We start from the raw sequence: 19,931 nt of genomic DNA on the forward strand, positions 1-19,931 counted from the left end.
CCATCTGGCCCTGGGCTCTTGTTTTTTGGGAGATTTTTGATGACTGCTTCAATATCCTTACTGTTTATGGATCTGTTCAGGCTTTCTATTTCTTCCTGGTTCAGTTTTGGTTGTTTATATGTCTCTAGGAATGCATCCATTTCTTCCAGATTGTCCAATTTGCTGGTGTATAATTGCTCATAATATGTTCTTATAATTGTTTGTATTTCTTTGGTGTTGGTTGTGATCCTCTTTCATTCATGTTTTATTAATTTGGTTCCTTTCTCTTTTCTCTCTCTCTTTTTTAAAGATTTTATTTATTTGACAGAGAGAGAGATCACAAGTAGGCAGAGAGGCAGGCAGAAAGAGGGGGGAAGCAGGCTCTCCGCTGAGCAGAGAACCCAATGCGGGACTTGATCCCAAGACCCCGAGACCATGACCTGAGCTGAAGGCAGAGGCTTAACCACTGAGCCACCCAGGCACCCTCCTTTCTCTTTTCTATTGATAATTCTGGCCAGGGGTTTATCAATCTTATCAATTCTTTCAAAGAACAAGCTCCTAGTTTCGCTGATTTTTTCTACTGTTCTTTTGGTTTCTATTTCATTAGTTTCTGCTCTTATCTTTATTATTTCTCTTCTCCTGCTGGATTTAGGCTTCCTTTGATGTTCTTTCTCCAGCTCCTTTTGGTGTAGGGTTAGGCTGTGTGCTTGAGACTTCTCTTGTTTCTTGAGAAAGGCTTGTATTGCTATATACATTCCTCTCAGGACCACTTTGGTTGTGTCCCAAAGATTTTGAACAGTTGTGTTTTCACTTTCATTTATTTCCATGATTTTTAAAAATTCTTCTTTAATTTCCTGTTTGACCCATTCATTCTTTAGTAAGATGGTCTTTAGCCTCCATATATTTGAGTTCTTTCCAACTTTCCTCTTGTGGTTGAGTTCTAGTTTCAAAGCATTGTGGTCTGAAAATATGCAGGGAATGATCCTAATCTGTTGGTACTGGCTGAAACCTGATTTATGACCCAAGATGTGATCTATTCTGGAGAATGTTCCATGTGCACTAGAGAAGAATGTGTATTCTGTTGCTTTGGGGTAGAACATCCTGAATATATCTGTGATGTCCATCTGGTCCAGTGTGTCATTTAAAGCCTTTATTTCCTTGTTGATCTTTTGCTTAGATGACCTGTCCATTTCAGTGAGGACCATTATTATATTATTGTTGATGTATTTCTTTGATTTTGTTATTAATTGGTTTATATAATTGGCTGCCCCCATGTTAGGGGCATAGATATTTAAAATTGTTAGATCTTCTTGTTGGACAGACCCTTTGAGTATGATATAGTGTCTTTCTTCATCTCTTATTATCATCTTTGGCTTAAAATCTAATTTATCTGATAGAAGGATTGCCACTCCAGCTTTCTTTTGATGTCCTTTAGCATGGCAAATTGTTTTCCACCCCCTCACTTTAAACATGGAGGTGTCTTTGGGTCTAAAATGAGTTTCTTGCAGGTAGCATATCAATGGGTTGTTTTTTTTTTTTTAATCCATTCTGATACCCTGTGTCTTTTGATTTGGGCATTTAGCCCATTTACATTCAGGGTAACTATTGAAAGATATGAATTTACTGTCATTGTATTGTCTGTAAGGTGACTGTTACTGTGTAATGTCTCTGTTCCTTTCTGGTCTATGTTACTTTTAGTCTCTCTTTGCTTAGAGGACCCCTTTCAATATTTCCTGTAGGGCTGGTTTGGTGTTTGCAAATTCTTTTAGTTTTTGTTTGTCCTGGAAGCTTTTTATGTCTCCTTCTATTTTCAATGACAGCCTAGCTGGATATAGTATTCTCGTCTGCATATTTTTCTCATTTAGTGCTCTCAATTTATCATGCCAGTCCTTTTTGGCCTGCCAGGTCTCTGTGGATAGGTCTACCGCCAATCTAATATTTCTACCATTGTAGGTTACTGACCTCTTGTACCAAGCTGCTTTCAGGATTTTCTCTTTGTCTCTGAGACTTGTAAGTTTTATTTTTAGATGCCGGGGTGTGGACCTATGTTTATTGATTTTGGGAGGGTTCTCTGTGCCTCCTGGATTTTGATGCTTGTTCCTTTTGCCAAATTAAGGAAATTCTCTGCCATAATTTGCTCTAATATACCTTCTGCCCCTCTCTCTTTTTCTTCTTCTGGGATCCTAATTATCCTAATGTTGTTTCATCTTATAGTAACACTTATCTCTCAAATTTGCCCCTCATGGTCTAGTAGTTGTTTGTCTCTCTTTTTCTCAGCTTCTTTATTCTCCATCATTTGGTCTTCTATATCACTAATTTTCTCTTCTGTCTCATTTATCCTAGCACTAAGAGCCTCCATTTTTTATTGCAACTCGTTAGTAGCTTTTTTTTATTTCAAGTTGGTTAGATTTTAGTTCTTTTATTTCTTCAGAAAGGGTTTTTCTTTCTCCAGAAAGGGATTCTCTAGTATCTTTCACGCTTTTTTTGAGCCCAGCTAGCACCTTGATAATCATCATTCTGAACTTTAGTTCTGACATATTACTGATGTCCATATTGATTAGGTCCCTAGCCATCAGTACTGCTTCTTGTTCTTTTTTTTTTTTTTTTGAGGTGAGCTTTTCCACCTTGACATTTTATCCAGATAAGAATAGATGAATGAGAGAACAAAATACTAAAAGTGTAGCAACGACCACAGAAAAATATACACTAAATCAGAAGAGACCTGAAACCAGGAACCAGGAGGAGAAGAAAGGGGGAACAACAACAACAACAACAACAAAGTTCACACACACACACACACACACACACACATTTATATATATTAGATTGGTGAATAGAACAGAGCCACACACTTGATTTTGGGTGTATTTTGGTCTGTTTGAAGAAACTACCTCCAAAAATTTTAAAGAAAGAAAAACTTATGTATACATAAAAAGAAGGGCAAACATGATGAAGGGATGGAATATGACTGTAAAGATGAAAATTAAAAAGGATTCTAAAAAAGGAATTGATAAGTTAAGAAGTTGGTTGAAAAAGAAAAAAAAAAAAGAGGAAAGAATGTGATCAGGCTGGAGACTAGAAGAAAGTCATGCCCTAGATCTAGGGTATATTTTGATCTATTAGAAGAAATTGTGTCCCAAAATTTTAAAGAAAGAAAAACTTACATGTATACAAAAAATAAGTTAAATACAATGAAATGATAGATTATGAGTATCAAAGTGAAAATTAATAAGGATTTTTTAAAAGGTATTGATAAGACAGAATAGTTAAAAATGTTTAAATAAGAAAGAGAAAAAATTTTAAAAAATAGAATAGGAAAAAATAAAATTAAAAAAATTTAACTTTGTAAGAGTAAAGGATCATGGGAAAAATGCCAAGAATTCTGTGTGTTGCCTTCCCTTAGCTCTGGAGTTCCACAGTTCTTGTTGATCAGTGAACTTGGTCTAGGCTGGATGTTCTTGTTGATCTTCTGGGGGAGGGCCACTTGCAGTGATTCTCAGATGTCTTTGCCTGAGGTGAAATTGCACTGCCCTTGCCAGGGGCCAGGTTAAGCAATCTGCTTGGGTTCACTCAGGAGCTTTTGTTCCCTGAATGCTTTCTATACAGCTTTGGAGGATGGGAATGAAAATGGTGGCCTCCCATTCTCCGGCCCAGGGGAGCTGAGAGCTCAGGGCCCCACTCCTTAGTGTGCCCTCAGAGAAAATCAGTCAATCCCCTCTCCCAACTCCCTCAACCCTTGTCTCTCTGGTCTCTAGTCGCACTCCGATCACCCACCCAGCCTGTGACTGAGCGTTTCTATCTCTGGCGCATGATCCCATTTGCAGTTGCCAAACCTAGCTGATTCTTACAGCACACTCTTGTGCAACTCCTCCCAGAGGAGGAAGGAGGAGGGTCTCCCCAGATCTGCCACTTATGGGGTCCCTGCTTGGAGAGCAGTGGTCTGACTGTGCCTTGGATCATGGTTTAAGGTAACCGCAAGCTGAGAGCCCCTTCCTTGCCTCTGTCTTTGCAGCCGGTATCCCCACTCTGATATCTGGGAACTCTGCCACACTCAAGCACCCCCAGTCTTCCTGTGACCCAGTGGGTCCTGAGACCACACTGTCCCCGCGAGAGCTCCACCCCTGTTTAGGCTCTGGAGCAATGTCCCTCAGTGGAGCCAACTTCTAAAAGTTCCGATGTGCTCCTCTGCTCTACCACTTGCTAGGAATCGCGCCCCCCACCCCGCCCCCCGTAGTCTCTCTTCCCGGATTCACTTCTCCACACATCCTACTTTCCAGAAGGTGGTTGATTTTCTGTTCCTAGAATTGCAGCTCTTCTTCTCTTTGATATCCTGTTGAGTTTGTAGGTGCTCAGAATGGTTTGATAACTATTGGGTGATCTCCTGGGACTCCATGATATTTAGGTCTCCTACTCTTCTGCCATCTTGCTCCTCACCCCACGAATTAGCTGTTCTTTTGGTATTGGCTTTTCATTTCAAAGAGTCATAAGAGAGGAGGGCACTTGACCCCATTTTGCAGATGGGGCAAACAGGAGAACAGTCTGTTGTTGTGACTTGCTGAGGTAGAAAAAGAGTGCCATAATTTGAACTCATGTGTGGTGTATGAGCTCTCTGCCAAGGATAGTGAGTCCTCAGAATCAGGCCATTGACCATCTTGCTGCTTTCTGCCTTTGGGTTTTTTTTTGGAAAGTCTCAAGGATGAGTATGTTTCCACAACGTTATCCCTGCTACATGAGGCTGCTGTAGGATGAGGTTAGAATTTCCCCCATACTCCATACAGTCTGGCCTCACCTTGGGATTGAAATTTTGGGCTGAGTTGCTAGGGAGCTCTCCTTAAATGCAATATATAAAGACACCACATTGGGTTAGCAACGATCTGTTTTGTCCTGTGGTTTCTAGACAAATAGGTGAGGAGGAGAGATTTCAATGTGATATAAGGAAGAACTCTCCCAGTAGAGCTTCTTCAATACTGACATGGGTTGGGAAGGCAGCAGGGTTGTTAAAGGTGTCTCAGAAGGAAGGAAAGGGTCACTCTATACCCTTTTCAACTCTGTTCTCTGAATTGTGAGTGGGGTGAGTTTTTCTGAAGCCTCGTGCTCACCACCATTTTAGTTCTAGTACCTGAATTGTCTTGTGTAGTAGAGTGGACTGTTCATAGCCTCTCGTTGCATGGATGTGGGTTCAAATCTCAGTTTTACCACTTAATGACCAAGCAATATTGGGCAAGAAAGTTAATCTCTTAGCTATTGTTTTATATTTTTAAATGAGGGTGGTTAAGTCTCTTTGGCAGGGCTGTGGTAAAGTCACATACTGGACACTTGGCAAGTCTTTCTTATGGGGATAGAGGATGATAATGGAAAACATGAAATGAGCACATCACACACACCTTACCTGGATTTTTAATTCTCCCAAGCGCCCTAGAGAGGTAGGTACCATTGTTAGTTCCATTTTGTAGAAACTGGGCATTAGGAGGTAAACCAGGTGTCCACATTCCCACAGCTTATACGTCTCCAAAGATCAAGTACTTAAAACTGTGGTTGAAGTACCTGCCATAGTACCTGACCCTCACTAAGTTAGTTTTTAAGTGATGGTAATTAGTATGAACTCAACAATATATGTCAAGGGCACCTATGTGCCAGATACTATCTATTATTTGCTCATGGAAACATCCAGACAAGTGACGTGGGACATGCCAAGATGCATGAGTTAGGTATGACTGAGGAAGAAGTACCACCATGAGTGACAGGAGGCAAGGGCTTGGTCTTTGGGCTGAGACCTTCCCCAGTGATAGGTCTGAAGTAGCTATAGATCAGCAGGACCAGAGTCTGGAAGAAAAGCTAGATGTGAGGTGGGAGAGAGTGAGGCCAAGGTAAAACCCCTAAAAACAACTGCAATTTTTATTTTTATTTTTCTTTCACCACTTCCAACCTTGACTTTGAAATCAAAAGCTGGTACCCTTAACCGCAGGCCCAGACATAGCTTTGCTCTGGCTCAGAATAGCTGAAAAGGGGAAGATCTAGCAGGATCTGGAGAAGCTGTGGGCCCACACTAACAGGGGAAAGTGCCCAGATGGGTCACAAGGTGTTGCAAGTTTGAAGCAGCCATCATAGCCATGTGCTGACTTTGACTGCACAAGAGCTGCTGCTTCACTTCTACCTTCTAAATGCTCCACACATATCTGTTGTGGGCAATCCTGTTGTGGGCACAGGGAAGGTAATTCTGGGAAATATAGTTTCAGCTTGGTCAAGTTGGGCCAATATAAAGCCACCATGCTTATAGTCCCGTGGTTCCACTACTCAGCCCTGTCGAGGGAAAGAGGGTAACTTTGGAAGGCACATTGAAGCAGAGCCTTCTGACTCCCCTCTTCCCTGGCAACCTGGCTTTTGAAGTCTTGGGTCAGACAGAAAACAAGAGAAATCTACCTGTGATCCTCCCAAAGACAGCTTTTGTGAACATTTTGGTGCAAACTCTATGTTGTCTTTTTCTTAGTTCAAATATAGACCTGTTTTTAAGAGAAAAAGGGAATCATAGCATCCACGATATTTTGTAACCTGTTTTTCTTTTAGTGTAAATAGTCTTTTTTCAAGTCACTAGCATTATACCTTAATATTATTCACATGTATGTAAGGATTTCATGGCATGAATGTATCTAGTTTATCTCTAAGGTGGTTAATAGCATAGACTCGGAAGACAGACTGCTGGAGTTCAAATCCCCAGTCTTCCAACCTTTACCAGCTCTGAAAATGGGCAAGGGAGTTGGGCCTTTGTGCTCTTAGTTTCCTCACTTGTAAAAGGGGGCCAAAAGGACTGCCCTCGTAGGGTTGTTCTGAAGAATAAGACTTTATATGTGGATAACCTCTCAAAGATATTATTTAACCAAATTTTAAATGGATGTTTAGATTGTTTCCAAGCTTTTTTATTTTTACACAAACACCACAATTAACAAATTTAGTGCACTCTGAATTCCTTCCAAAGGAAATATTTGTGGTTGCATTAGAAAATCTTTTCCAGAGTAAATCAACGCACTCAATGTGCATTGAGTGTCCATATGTACAACGCATTATGCTATACCAAAGAAAAACGTACACAATTCTCTTCCTTAAGACATTTAAAAGGTAGTGTGGGTTAGAGCAAGGCACATTCATATACAAATATAATACTATGTAGAAACATATCAGCACATAGACTGGGTGGCACAAATGAAGAACTCTTGCAAAGGAGAGCACCTTTTGCTGGAGAATCAGATCATGCAATCAAAGAGAAAGAAAGACTTCATCCGCTCCTCCCACCGTCTCCCAAATCCCCAAATCAGAATTCAGAATGGTTTCTGTTTGTCATGTTGAGAATTTGTTACCTCAAAAGAGATCACCAAGGGCTGTGTTCCAAAGTTAGAAGCCGAGATATGGGTGTACAATGCAAGACCAAATATTTAGGAAATACCTTTTCTGGAAAGGAAAGAACACATTTCACAGTTGAAAAGAGAAGTGAAAAATGAAACTAAAGAAGCATGAAGGTAATATTTACTTGCTAGATTTATACAGTGCCTACCTTTAGAAAAGCCTGGCTATAAATCCAGCATGTGCCCCCCGTAACACCCATACACTTTATTCTGTTATCTGAATTCCCTGAAGCACATTTTGCAGTCATTTTACTGTCATTTTAAACTCTTCATCCTTCTACCCACCCCAGATCACCCACAAACATCCCTTCCAGGAGAGAATGTTTGTGGAGTCAGACACTCCTGGGCTAAACCCAGGCTCCACAGTTTTCCTGCTGGGTGACCCTGGACATAAAACTTAAGTCTCTTAGACTCGGTGTCCATATTTATAAAATGGGGATGCTAATAATAACAGCTACTTTATGGGGCTGCAGTGAGGATGCCATGAGTAAGGCCTGTGAAGCATACCACAGTACACATCGCTCAATGGTGTTAGCTATTAGTATTTCTGTAATACAGTGTGTATAGGGGATGCAAACCAATTTCAATATTAAACAAATAACCAGGTATGTAGGCCTCTGAAACACAGGACTATAATGCATCTGAAAGCTAAACAGAGGAGATATTTGGCTTTGCATCATTTATAATCTTCTGTATTAGATTGAAAATTGAGTATGAAAACACCAGAATGGTAAAGAAGTCAAATTTCTCTTGTAACCAACAAAATCTAGACTGTTTCTAAATTGAGACTGCTTTTCTAAAGGTAGGAACTTGTATAATCCAGACCGTTCACTGTAGGATGAAGATCACTGATAAAGCTTAATGCCTTTCCCAGTGGCATTTGCATTTTCACCTGGGACCAAAAACTTTGGCCAGAGGATGGAAGCTGGAGTGGTGAGGTTTCTGTTATCAAGCAGGTGACAGAGGGAGGCATTTTGATACAATGAATTGTAGCACTGCTAAACCATCTCGGCTGCTCATTCATTCATTCATTTGGCCCCTATTTATTAAGTAACTGCTGTCTGCCAGACATTGTTCTATGCACTTGAGATACAACAGTGAACAAAATATACAAAGATCCCTGTCCTCATGGGTTTCACATTTTAGTGGGGGCATACAGACAATGAACAATACAATTAATGAAAAAGTAGGCTACACAGTGTGTTAGGGATTAAATACCATGGAAAAAGTAGAGAAAGGGGGATATTGGCCATGGGGAGGGGGTGTTCGGCAGGTTGCAATACTAAATATGGTGGTTAGGATGAGCCTCATTGAGAAAGTAACATTTGCCCAAAGTCTAGAAGGAAATAAAGGAGTTCACCAAGAGGACATCTGCGGAAAGAGTGTTCCTCAGTGGGGCAGCTGGAGCAAAGGGTTCAGGGTGTGTGTGTGTGTGAGAGAGAGAGAGAGAGAGAGACAGAGAGACAGAGAGACACAGAAAGAGAAGACATGGGGCTGGTGGGAGGTACAAGAGATCATTCCTGCAGTGCTTGGTGAATACCAAGGAGGCCAGTATGGCTGGGAAAGCAGTAGGAGCTGAAAGGTGTACACTGCTGTTCATAGGGGTCCTTGTAGGCTACTCTAAGGAACTTGGCTTTCACTAAGTGCAATAGGAACCACTGGGGGGTTTTGAACAGAGGAGGGCAGTGATTTGACTACTGTATCAGGAATATTCCAAAGGTGGGGAGGGGAAGGGGGATCAGCTACAGCAGAAACTCAGGTGAAGGATGGTGTTGGCTCAGACCTGGGGGGAGAGGGGGCAGCAGGAGAGAAACTGAGACCTGGTCACATTCTGTACCGATCTGAAGGTAGAACGGAAGGGATGTAAAAAATGACTCCAGGTGTTTGGCCCCATCAACCAAGATGGGGAAGGCTGTGGGAGGAACAGGTTTTGCACAGAATATAAGGAATTCAGTGCTTGAGTATGTCAGGTTTGAGATGTCTATCAGACTCCCAAGTGGAGACTGAGATTGGCCGTGTGGCCTGGCACTCAGGAAGAGAGGTCTCTGCAGGAGATTCAAATTTGATATAGACAGTTGCTTGAGGGCACGGGGACAGATGGGGTCCCCAACGAAGGAGAGTGAATGGGAGGCGAGGCGGTCTGAGGACAGGAAGGTACAGGTCTTCCCCGAGGGACCTGTAGGCTCCAGGGCTAGGGCTGACGAAGGCCCACTCTAGAGCTGCCTGGGCCTGCAGGGGGTGCCCTGGAACTTGCTGTGGTTGCCCAGTGGTGGAGAGAAAGGTTTGCTTCTCTGGGAAGGAGAGGCGCTCAATAGATTCCTTCGGGAGTGGCAGAAATAATTAAGAGAAGTAGGTAAGGATATCCTAGTAGCACACGTGCTCGGCTGCCTCCAAGGAATTAGAAAACCTGGGTCTATTAATCTGTTCAGACATCTGGGCACCACCGCCTAGCCTACGAGGCCCCGCCTCTCCAGCCCTTTCTCTCTCTCTCCCCTCCCCTCTTCCCATCCTCGCGTCTCCATGTCACTTCTACAACCGCTCTGATTATAATTGATCAAACAGAATCACGGAATCACGGCTCATTTTGCTGTTTTGTTCGGTGGCCCGATCTGCAAAGAGACTCTGGTAGTTGGGCAGATTGTATTCCCCCCTCTTGGAATTCCGCTCACAGAGGCCTTCCCGTCCTGGTCGGCCGCGCAGGGACGCGCGGGTGCCGCCGAGGATAACGAGGGCGGGGGGGCCGGGGGCGAGCAGGGTGTGTGTGTGTGTGTGTGTGTGTGTGTGTGTGTGTGTGTGTGGCTGTGGTGGTGGGCGCGGTGGCGCGGTGCCCGCGGCCGGGCGCGAGGGGGTGTGTCCGCACCCCGGCCCGCCCGCGCCCCTCGTCCCTCCCCCGGGGGCGCCCCGCGCGGCCCCACACCCCCGCCCCTCTGCCGGCCGGCCGCCTCGCCTGGCTCCCCTTGACGTCATGTGGGTAGCAGGCTGGCTCGCGCGGCGCGGCCGAGGGCCCGAGCGGGTGCTCAACTTCGGGCTCAAGTCCGCGCCGTGCGCCCTGCGCCGTGCGCCCGGCTCCCCGCGCGCCGCCGCCGCCGCCGCCGCCACATCTGGAAGCGTTCAGCGCGTCTGCCTCCAGCGCGCCGGGCGGGCGGGCGCGGGCAGGGGAGGGCGCGGGCGCGGCGCGGCGGGGCTGGGCTGGGCGGCAGTGAGCGCGGCGCTCTCTCGCGCGCCCGGTGTCTCCCTCTCCCTGCCTCTGCAGAAACAGCTCCCTGCCAGAACGGCGCTCGGCGCGGCGCGGCCCGGAGCGGCGGCGGCGGCCCCTCTTCCTGCCTGCTCGCCCTCAGGAGTTGCTGGATCTTTTTGACAGAGAAACGCCGACGGGGGGCCTCGGGGAGGACTCGGCACGAGCGGGCGGAGACGTTTCAGCCCCCTGCTGGCCCGGGCGGACCCCCTCTCCCCCGTCTGGGGGTCCGCCGCTCCCCCACTCCCCTCCTTTCCGCCTCTTCTTGCTCTGCCTCTCTCGATTGATTTTTTTCAAATGGTGTAGCCGCCAGAGGTGCGGTGCTAAATTCTTGGAAGGGGCCCGGATGTACTGAGGATGCATTACAATTTCACAAAAGGAGGCAGTAGTGGAAAGGAGCAGTTTTTGGTGTTTGATGCAATAATGGGAATCAGGTAATCATCAGAAGGGAAGAAGAAATACTGCAGATCCACGGCTTCCTTGAATTTTGCACGAAAGCCGACCTCGGAGGAGGGATTTAATCCAGACCCGCTTGGGGGTGTTTTGCCATTTCTTCCTCTTCGTGGCTTCTCCTTTTAAAACAATTTTTGGTCCATGGTCAATGAGAACACGAGGATGTACATTCCAGAGGAAAACCATCAAGGTAAGGCTGGACCCCGCCGCCTCGCCAGGGCTCCAGCCGGGTCTCCCTGCCCTCTCCACCCCTCTCCCGCTCTCCCCCGCGCGCTCCCCGCGGCCCCCGGGCCGGTCCCTGCGGAGTTGCCCGGGGCTGCGGCCGCGAGGGGCGCCCGGCGGCGGGGCGCCTCGGTCTCGCCCGAGCGGCCGGGAGCCCGGCGGGACCCGGGCCGGAGCCGCCCGCTAGCCGGAGCGGAAAATTCCCGCCCCTCCCCCTCCCCGTGCCCGGCTTCTCCGGAGCATGTGTTTCCCATGAATTTCCAGGCGAGGGGGAAAAGTTCCCCAAGTGTCTGCTCTGCCTCGCTTTCTCGCGTTTGCCTGGAGAGCCCAACTGCCCGGCCAGCGGGGCGGGAGGGGGGCAGGGGGGTTGCGGGCGCCGGCGCCAGCGCCGCGGGGCCCGGGGGGCTGGGGTCCCTCTCCTCGCTCGGGGCGCGGCTGGGAGCGCGCGCGCGCACCCCGCCCCAGGTCGGCCTCGCGCTCCGGGCCGCCGCCGGGCATCCCGCTCGCTGCCGGCGCCCCTTCTCTCCGGCAGCGCGCTCCAGGTGGCGGGTGGGGGCCCGGGATGCAGATGTGAGTCTCGGCGCCTCTCTCCCTCTTTCCCGTCTCCCTCTCTCCCTCTCTCTCTTCCTGTCTCCCGGCTGCCTTTCTCCTTTCTCCCTCCCTCTTTCCCTGGGTCTCCCTCTCCCCATCTCCCTCTCTCCCTCGGCTCACCTACACCCACCCACCTCTCTCCTGCCATTGACCCCAAGTGCACCCACGCCTCGTGTATTCTGATTCGCACCCACATGTGGGCTAGCACCTGAGGGTGTAAGCAGTTAGAATTCGGGCGGTGTGTGGGCTTTGCTTTTTCATGTTTTAAGGAAATAATGAAAGGGTGTGCCGAGCTCACGCGGCTCCACACTATTGCCCAGTGTTTTCCTAGCATCTCCATCCTTGGCATCAAGTGTCACCAGCTCCCCCCAGTGAGGGGGGAAGGCTTTCAGGTAACTCCCCACTTCTTGGAAACTTTCTCCCCCCCCCCCCCCCCATTAACAAGTTATTATGTTTTGGCATTGCTCAGCAGCTCAGGTTATGATGGAGTGTGGAGGGATGGTCTTGCTGGAGTGTGGCAGCCTCCAGCTTCATCTCTGTCTTGTCTCCATGGCTTTCTCTGCCTCTTTTGGGTGTAGTCTTCCCTTTTTCTCTCCCAGTCTCCCAAGCCTCCCTGTTTACACTCTTCCTGTCAATTGCATCCTCCTGATTACCTGTCGCTGTTGGTCCTGTTACTTCCTGGGGTACTTTTAGTGATTCTCTGAGGACCCCAGCCTGGTGGAGGGGTTGCCTCCATATCTCTTCTTTCCGGCCTCCTCCTCCTTCTGCCCCCATCTCCACCATTTGGGGACAGAGCCCCCGTCCTTTAGAGCTACCTGCCCGGTCTCTGTCCAACCTGAAACTGATTTTGGAGCTAGCTGCCTCTCTGCTTTCCAGCTGCGGTAGCAGTGTGTGGATTTTGACCCATCGGTAGAAAGAATTTTGTCAAGGGCCATGGGTTCTTGGGTGAGCCAGGGCTTTGTCATAAGGGCAGTTTCTGTCCCTGGATTTCTCTATGCCATGACCCCATCTGTCACCTGTCCCCCTGTCCCCTTCCTAGCAGATGGAGCAGTGGATGCATTAGGAGCTTGAGGATGAGAGACACAAGGAAAGGGTGATATTTGTGAAGAGTGGGGATGGATATCTCCCTTCCAGGTTCTCAACTCAGCATGAGCAGCCTTGAGGAGAGCTCAGTAGTATTGTCCTTACTGTCACTAACAATGGCAGTATACTGTGGTAAGAATTGTTATTCACATAACGATAATCTTCACTAGTTTACCAGGTCCCCCTCTTAGTTCAGGAGAAACCCCTCTTAGTGCCTTTCCTTTCTTTTGCCCCTTTGTCCCCCTGCATCCCCTCCCCCCACCTCACACATATACAGGGATCACACGTTAAAAGTAGGAGCAGTGACCCTGGAGAGGTTTGTGAGAAAGATGGAGGGATAGGAGCGAGGGAGCGGTGGCCGGGAGCTCTGCTTTTCCAGCAACATGCCAACAAACACTATGGCAACCTGAATTCCAGTTCTCTCCCTTGAAGCTGCAGTGATTATATAATTCACGGGAGCAATTTTGCCTCCATTCCTGGATGCAGTTCTCAGGTGAAAAAGCACAGGATCCCTGTCTCCCCTCCATTCCCCATCCCCCTTTCCTTAGTGGCCGGCATTGGTTTTTTGCAGGAGGAGAGAAGGAGGGTGATGGAGGTAAGGAAGGCCGACCTGGAAAAGCACGAATATTTACAAGGAAAGGGGTTGCTGTGGTTTAATAACTGAAGGGGTGATGAGACATAAATGGGGGCTTGAGTTTCAGGAGAGAGAGAGAGAGAAGAGAAGCCAAATGATTACCTCAGATCAGTGATGGTGACGAACCAAAGAGTGGAGAACCGAAAAAGTTGCCAGTGTGGGCTTTACATTCTTCTCCTCCTGACAGATTTGAAGGCACTGAATGCATTGGTCCTTTCTCCCCAGCTTTTTGGTGGTGTGTGTGTGTGTGTGTGTGTGTGTGTGTGTGTGTGTGTTGAGGGATGGGGTATGGAGACCAGTGATGAATGCACTGGAATAGCTTGAAGATTCGCTGAAGGACTGGCTTTTGACCCTGGGTTTCAGGCTGGGAGTGGCTCATGTGGGCCTTGCCTCACCTCTCGTGCCCCATCTGCTCTGGTCCCATGCCAACCTCCCACTTTTCTGGGCTGATTTTCCATTGCAGGCTCCAGCTAGCAAATGAGTTTCTTAATAGTCAACCATTTAGCAAATAAAACACCAGAATGTCCCTTATCTGCTGGAGACAAGGCAGAGGGGAGAAACATGTGTTCTGGGAGTGGAAGACACACTGTGCTTTTCTTTTAACTACTTAGCAATACAGTAGAATAGTAATCATCATAATAAAGTAATAATAATAATGGTGATCACAGTTAACTCTTTACAAATGGTCATAGAACAATGTCACTTGTCCCTCAGCTTGTGTAGGTTATAGAAAGCATGACATTAGCTTCTCTTTCTCTGGATACTGCATGGAGGAAACTGGAGGAAAAGGGCGGTTGAGGCTCTGAATATCATGCCTAGTATTGCTCTGATACTTTCCAGTGTAGCAGGATAATACATAATAGACTATATCACAAGAACCAATTAGTCATTATTTCCATTGAGCACACAGTAAAAGTATTGAAGTGGGTACATGTGCGCGTGCACGCACACACACACACACACACACACAGAATAAAGAAAATATATTTTAGATTACACAAAAGATTAACGCACTTTGGGGACCCAGCTAGTTGTGGAGAGAAATAAACTCCCCTGAGACTGTTTGGACATTTTTACCTCATGTGAAGTGGAGAAGTGTTCTCTACATGTAGATGTTCTAGGGATAGTACTTTGCAAATGAAGTGGTGAGCCCTTAGCCCCTTCAGCCATCTCTCAGAGTCTTGGTGATGACTTGAACTCTTCCTGCAATTTTTTCTTTGATTTAAAACTGCCCTAGGTGGGTTCTTCTATGTATATAACACCTTGGACTTATACCGAAACACGCTGAATGGGGATTTCAAGGCCCTGCTGATTTTTGTGTCCTCACTCCTAGCACCGGTCCCCCCTCATTCCAGACCCATAATACATGACAGGTATTATGGGTCTGGAATGAGGGCAGATGCAGGAAGACCTACGGTGGATGTGCTTTCTGCCTCTCCCAGTAGGTGGCGCTCCAGGGCTTAGGAGTCAGGAAAGGGGTATTCCCCTTGGGTTTGGTGGGGAAAGTTACTGGGATGGTTTGGAGAGAATTTCATGTGCTGTGACGTTTTGATTATGCCCATCCCTGTTCCAGTGCAGAGAACCCCAAAGACCAGTGTGTGTTCCCATGCTACCACATACACCAGAGGCCCCCCCACCCCAGCCGGGTGACTTGAGTCCCTCAGTGACCTTGCCACCCTTGGGCAATGTAAACCCACTTTGGATTTCTCCCACTCTTACACACTCTTACCTCTCGGACTTCTGTTTACCTCTTGCACAGACTGCATCTTACTGAGCCTTGAGGGAGCCTTTTGGGCGATTAGCCCAACTTGCTATGGCCATATATTAATTTTCTCCCTGATTTACCATGGACAGTTTAGTCACCAGAGGGATAATTACTTCCCAAGCCCAGTGGAGCATGAGGTGACCAGAAATTTGGGATTTGGAAACCCTAACCTATAGGGTTACAAAGCTTGCCTGCTCAAAGGCAAGAAGACATTTTCTTAACTTTATTAGGGAAAAAAACACGAAAACAACTGGGTACACTTCAAAGCTGATTTCTGTTTATGAGTCTGGCTGGGCTCCTGCTGGGTAATGGCAGAAAAGCTCCTGAGACCCAGGTTAGGCAGTAACTGAGATTTGTTCTAATTTTCAGTGATGTTTTCTAGCTCCTGGTGTTTCCAGCCCTCACTTCACTTGGCTTTCTTAGTTGTTGTGGCAAACTCTCTGAGGTCTGAGGAACCCTTGCCACCATGTTAAGAAGGGGTGACTCAGTGCCCCATAGGGTCTTCTTCCTTTTCAGTAATTCCTGCTGCCCAGTGAGGCAGCCGTTTGTGAGGTGGTCAGGACAGGTCAGCCCGTGTCATCCCTCTGCCCCCTTGCCAAACTCTGAAACCCGTGCTCAGCATTCAAAAGCAGGAGACAGTTTTATTTTCCAACACAGAATAAAGAAAGTGGATAGATTGTTTGGGGAAACACCTGAAGACTTAACGACAAGACAAACCAACAAAAATAATCACACTGATTTAGTCTGTTTTGAGATCCCGTCCTCACTGTTGCCTCAGTAAACTTTGGGCACGAGAGGAGAACAGAAGACTGATGAAAAAAAAATAGGCCTGGGGAATTGTTTTGCAAAATATCAAGGGGCTAAATATTTAGCAACATGAGTGCTAAACATTCTGATAATGAAACAACACTCCAAGCCATGGCTGTCATTATTAGAATAATTTAGTAAACACCTGTTTACATGTACCTCAGGGTTGGATACTGTATAAAACAAGTAAAAGTGACAGGATCCCTCTGGGAAAATGGAATGATTTTCAGTGCTGTTTCAAAGCCGGTCCGTAGGCTTTCACTGAACCCCTGGCAGGAAAAGCAAAATGGAGGGCTGAAGCAATGACCGTGATTGTTGGAACGTAAAGGGCAGGTACCATGGGAGAGGTCTTCTGTGTGTCTTAATTCCCAGATGGGGTGCTCGTGCGTTCATTGTGGCACTGACCCAATGGAGATGCGTGCCTGAAATGCTGCAGCGACGCTTGCTTCTTTCCGTCTATGGTTTAGGGGCCCTTGGAGGCAGCAGGAAGGGAACTGGAGTGGAGTCTCAGGTTCCCAGGAGCCTTGGGACCCCTGAGAGCCTTGTGGCCATTCTAGCCTGTGTGCCGTGTGGGTGAAAGCTCAGGAGAGCCTCCTAAACAGAGCTGTGAAATGGCTGGGAGCTTTAGGGAGCCAGGCTGGCGGGAGAAGGATGCAGAAAGAGGCTCAGATGACTGGGGGGAGGGTGCCTGGGGGGAAGATGGGAATTTGGGGAACATGGTTATTACTTGTGGAGCTGAATTAAATTCAAGTGGTGATTTAAGGGACATAAGGAGAACTGCTTGGGCTTGGAGCTCAGGAGTCAAAGAGATTGAAAATAGACCCTAACTTCCCCAGAGACCAAGGGAATGGAAGGAATAGTAAATCTGGCTTGGAGCAGAGGATGAGGAAAGGGTGGGTTGACTGGCAAGAAACCAGAACCCTTCAGTTCCTCCCCTTCCAAAGCCCCACCAAACCATTGCTCTCCGTAACACGTTCACTTAAAAACGTCTTCTGGCACTGCGTGCGTGTGTGAGAGAGACAGAAAGAGAGGGTGGGGAGGGGGTGGTTCTAGATTCATGAACTTTGAAGCGCTTGTCAAACAGACATCGAATAAATGTAATGTCTCTTTGGGAATTTACTTTCTAGGATCAGAGCATTTTAAGGAACCGTAGGACAAACTCTGTTTCCAGTTGAGAAAACAGAGGCTCCTAGAGTCAGTCGCTCAGGCAGGGATGTGACAAAGAACAAGGTCTTCAGGCTCTTTTTGCGCTTGCTTTCTTGTGACCACACTTGGTATGTGTCAAACCCCGTAAGAGGGCACTGCTTAGTGTTTCTGGAAAAATTTTGCTTACTCAACCTTTCACCCTTTTCCTATTCTACCTCTCTCCAATCCCACCTTTGTACTGGCCTTGAGATCATCCCTGAGATGTTAGAGGTGGAAGCAGAGTGGGAGTGGGGTGGGGATATCTATCATTGGGAAGATTTAAAAATAAATTGCTCAGACCATAGAGTAAAAGTTCATACCCGTCCACGAGGAGCTCTGACAAAATTCAGATCACTATGCCGTCTGCTGATGGATATAGCTCCGAGCTGTTTTTATTTGCTTGCTCCCTTTCTGTCCCACTCTAGGCTCGTTGTAGCTTCCAAGAGGGAGCAGGGGGATGAGAGGCGAGGCTCTGCTGTAGGACTCCCCTTGGTGAATTGTTGGCAGTTCCTTGTGGACCCGCCAGCTTTGCGGTTGGCCAGGGCAGGGACACACAGTAACTGCAGGGTAGAGACCATGGCACATGTGGGTAGCAGCTGGCCAGGGGACAGAATGCCATGGACGCCACCTGAGTTGAAAGAACAAAAGCTTCTCCATGCTTCCTTGTTGGGGTTGGTCTCATAGGACCCCCGTCCCTCTTCCCAGAACCCATTTAAATAAGGACCAGGGTTTAAATTCAACCCATGGAAAGGAGTTCATCTAGGACCTGCCTCTGTTGTTCCCATCATCCCTAAAGTGCTTGTTGGCTGCCTTGTTTGATGATTGTATACATGGACAACTGGAAGGCCTTGGAGGCTGACTTGGTTTCTAGCTCTAAGATGGAAGCGTGAGCTAGACTTGGCCTTAGAGATGTGGCCTTTGAGATCCCTGGAGGAAACCACCCTTTCAGAACATAGTGTTGCGATAATCTCATGAAATATTCATGCTGCCAAAGTGCCAAGGGGGAGGGGGATCTTTTAATCCACTTGGCTATGCTCAGTATTGCCTGCTTGAACCTAGCTAAAAAGAAAATAAAATAATCTTGTGTCCTGTCCTTTAGAGAACCACGCCAAAATCCAGGCAGCAAATGAATGTTCTCCCCAGATAGCCTGCGGGCAGAAATGTTGGCTTGATTACTCAATTAAGCTGTGTTTACTTTGTGACCATTGTGTCATGTTCAGTCACTTGCATTGTTTGTGTCCTTCCAAAATAATCCATGTTGGGCTGAAACCTTTCAAAGATGTTGGTTAGCAAAAGTAAGAAAAATAAATAAAAATAAAGAAGGCTACAGCTAGAGAAATGACTGGGGTCACATTCTTTGACTTGCTCTTTTTCTCAGAGAGTTTTGAAGGAATCAAGACTGACATTTTTTCATCTATAAAATGGAGATAAGAATCCTTAGCTGGTCAGCTTCACAGGGTGGCTGCAAGGTTCCGTATGGGAGAAAGTGTAAATCATGCTGTGGATATCAATCATTCTTATCAGAAAGCAGACCACTAGGGTTTGAAAAAGCAGGGCCATGAAACAACTTTCAAAGCGATTCAGACAACTTTGTAGGCTGGCATGATTCAGAATTTCAAGGATGGAAACGTAAAACAAAACGAAATAGGCTGAGGTGGTCTGGCTGATACCAGAATAATCAAGGAAGTGAAAAATCAGCTCTGATAAGCCTGGTGTTTCAGTGTTCTTCACAACCATGGACCAACGTGAGGCCCATAGGATGCCAGGCTGTGGACCACTGGACTAATGTTTCCAACCAGAGGGTCAAGACCTGGGGACGCAAGGCTTCCTTAGGCCCAGCAGCCATCTGCCTGCCGTCATCTACTCCCACCCATGGCACAGGGGGCCCTGCCTTCAGCCTAAGGTCCAAAGCCAAACTTGTCAGAAGTCCTCTGATGGTCCAAATATCTGGAAATAGGGCCACCGAGAGCAGGAAGGACACCACCTGGGCAAACAAACATCTCCTTGCTTTCTGGCACAAATTCCCCAAACCTAAACACAATGCCTCAGTACAGAAGGACAGACTGCCTGGAAAATAAAACTTTGCTTCGAATGTAAACCTTGGGTTTAGAAAACAACAACACAACAATGAGGTTTTTTTTGATCTAATAAAAGTGCTAGAGGTTTGTAGAGAGAGGGAATCATAGAGCCCTGAGACACATCGCAATAGGAAAGAGCTTTACTTTCACATCTTAAGTGAGAGATTAGCTTTTTGTTTCCTAAAAAAAAATAATCTCACCATTAAAAAGTGTGCTGGAAAATTTGCATTTAAGTTTGCACCTTGTTGCCCACGCTGAGTCCCTTCCCAGCCTCAGGTCTTGGATCTGTGGAATAATCCATGCTTTCATTTTTATTTTAAAAGATTAGTTATATTGAAGTATAACTCCTTCCTTTGTATATTTTAGAATGGGGCAGGAGTGATAACTACCATTTAATGTCTCATGTGTCTCCAGCAATGTCCTTTGGGCTTCGTGCACTGAGTATCATTTTGTCCTTGTATCAGTCCTGTGGGGCAGGTACTGATATTTTTCAGGTAGGAAA

The 19,931-nt window shown here is 46.8% G+C and overlaps 1 protein-coding gene across 45 annotated transcripts in view; it reads left to right on the forward strand.

Moving 5' to 3' along the window:
- Nucleotides 1-19,931, forward strand: part of CACNA1C (calcium voltage-gated channel subunit alpha1 C) — a 708,196-nt gene that overhangs the window by 77,699 nt on the left and 610,566 nt on the right. For 8 of the 45 annotated variants that reach the window (XM_032844496.1, XM_032844495.1, XM_032844493.1 and 5 more), the window contains exon 1: nt 10,581-11,254. The exons of 29 other annotated variants lie outside the window; for them this stretch is intronic. In XM_032844496.1, coding sequence (XP_032700387.1) covers nt 11,206-11,254 — 49 coding nt within the window. In that variant the 5' untranslated portion in view covers nt 10,581-11,205. Of the gene's footprint in view, nt 1-10,580; nt 11,255-19,931 lie in introns of those variants that run through there. 8 more of the 45 variants (XM_032844503.1, XM_032844508.1, XM_032844497.1 and 5 more) reach the window with 1 other exon arrangement.

Source organism: Lontra canadensis, unplaced genomic scaffold (genome assembly GCF_010015895.1).
Source record: "Lontra canadensis isolate GAN:19392208 unplaced genomic scaffold, GSC_riverotter_1.0 scaffold153, whole genome shotgun sequence".
In the NCBI taxonomy this organism is placed as follows: domain Eukaryota; kingdom Metazoa; phylum Chordata; class Mammalia; order Carnivora; family Mustelidae; genus Lontra; species Lontra canadensis.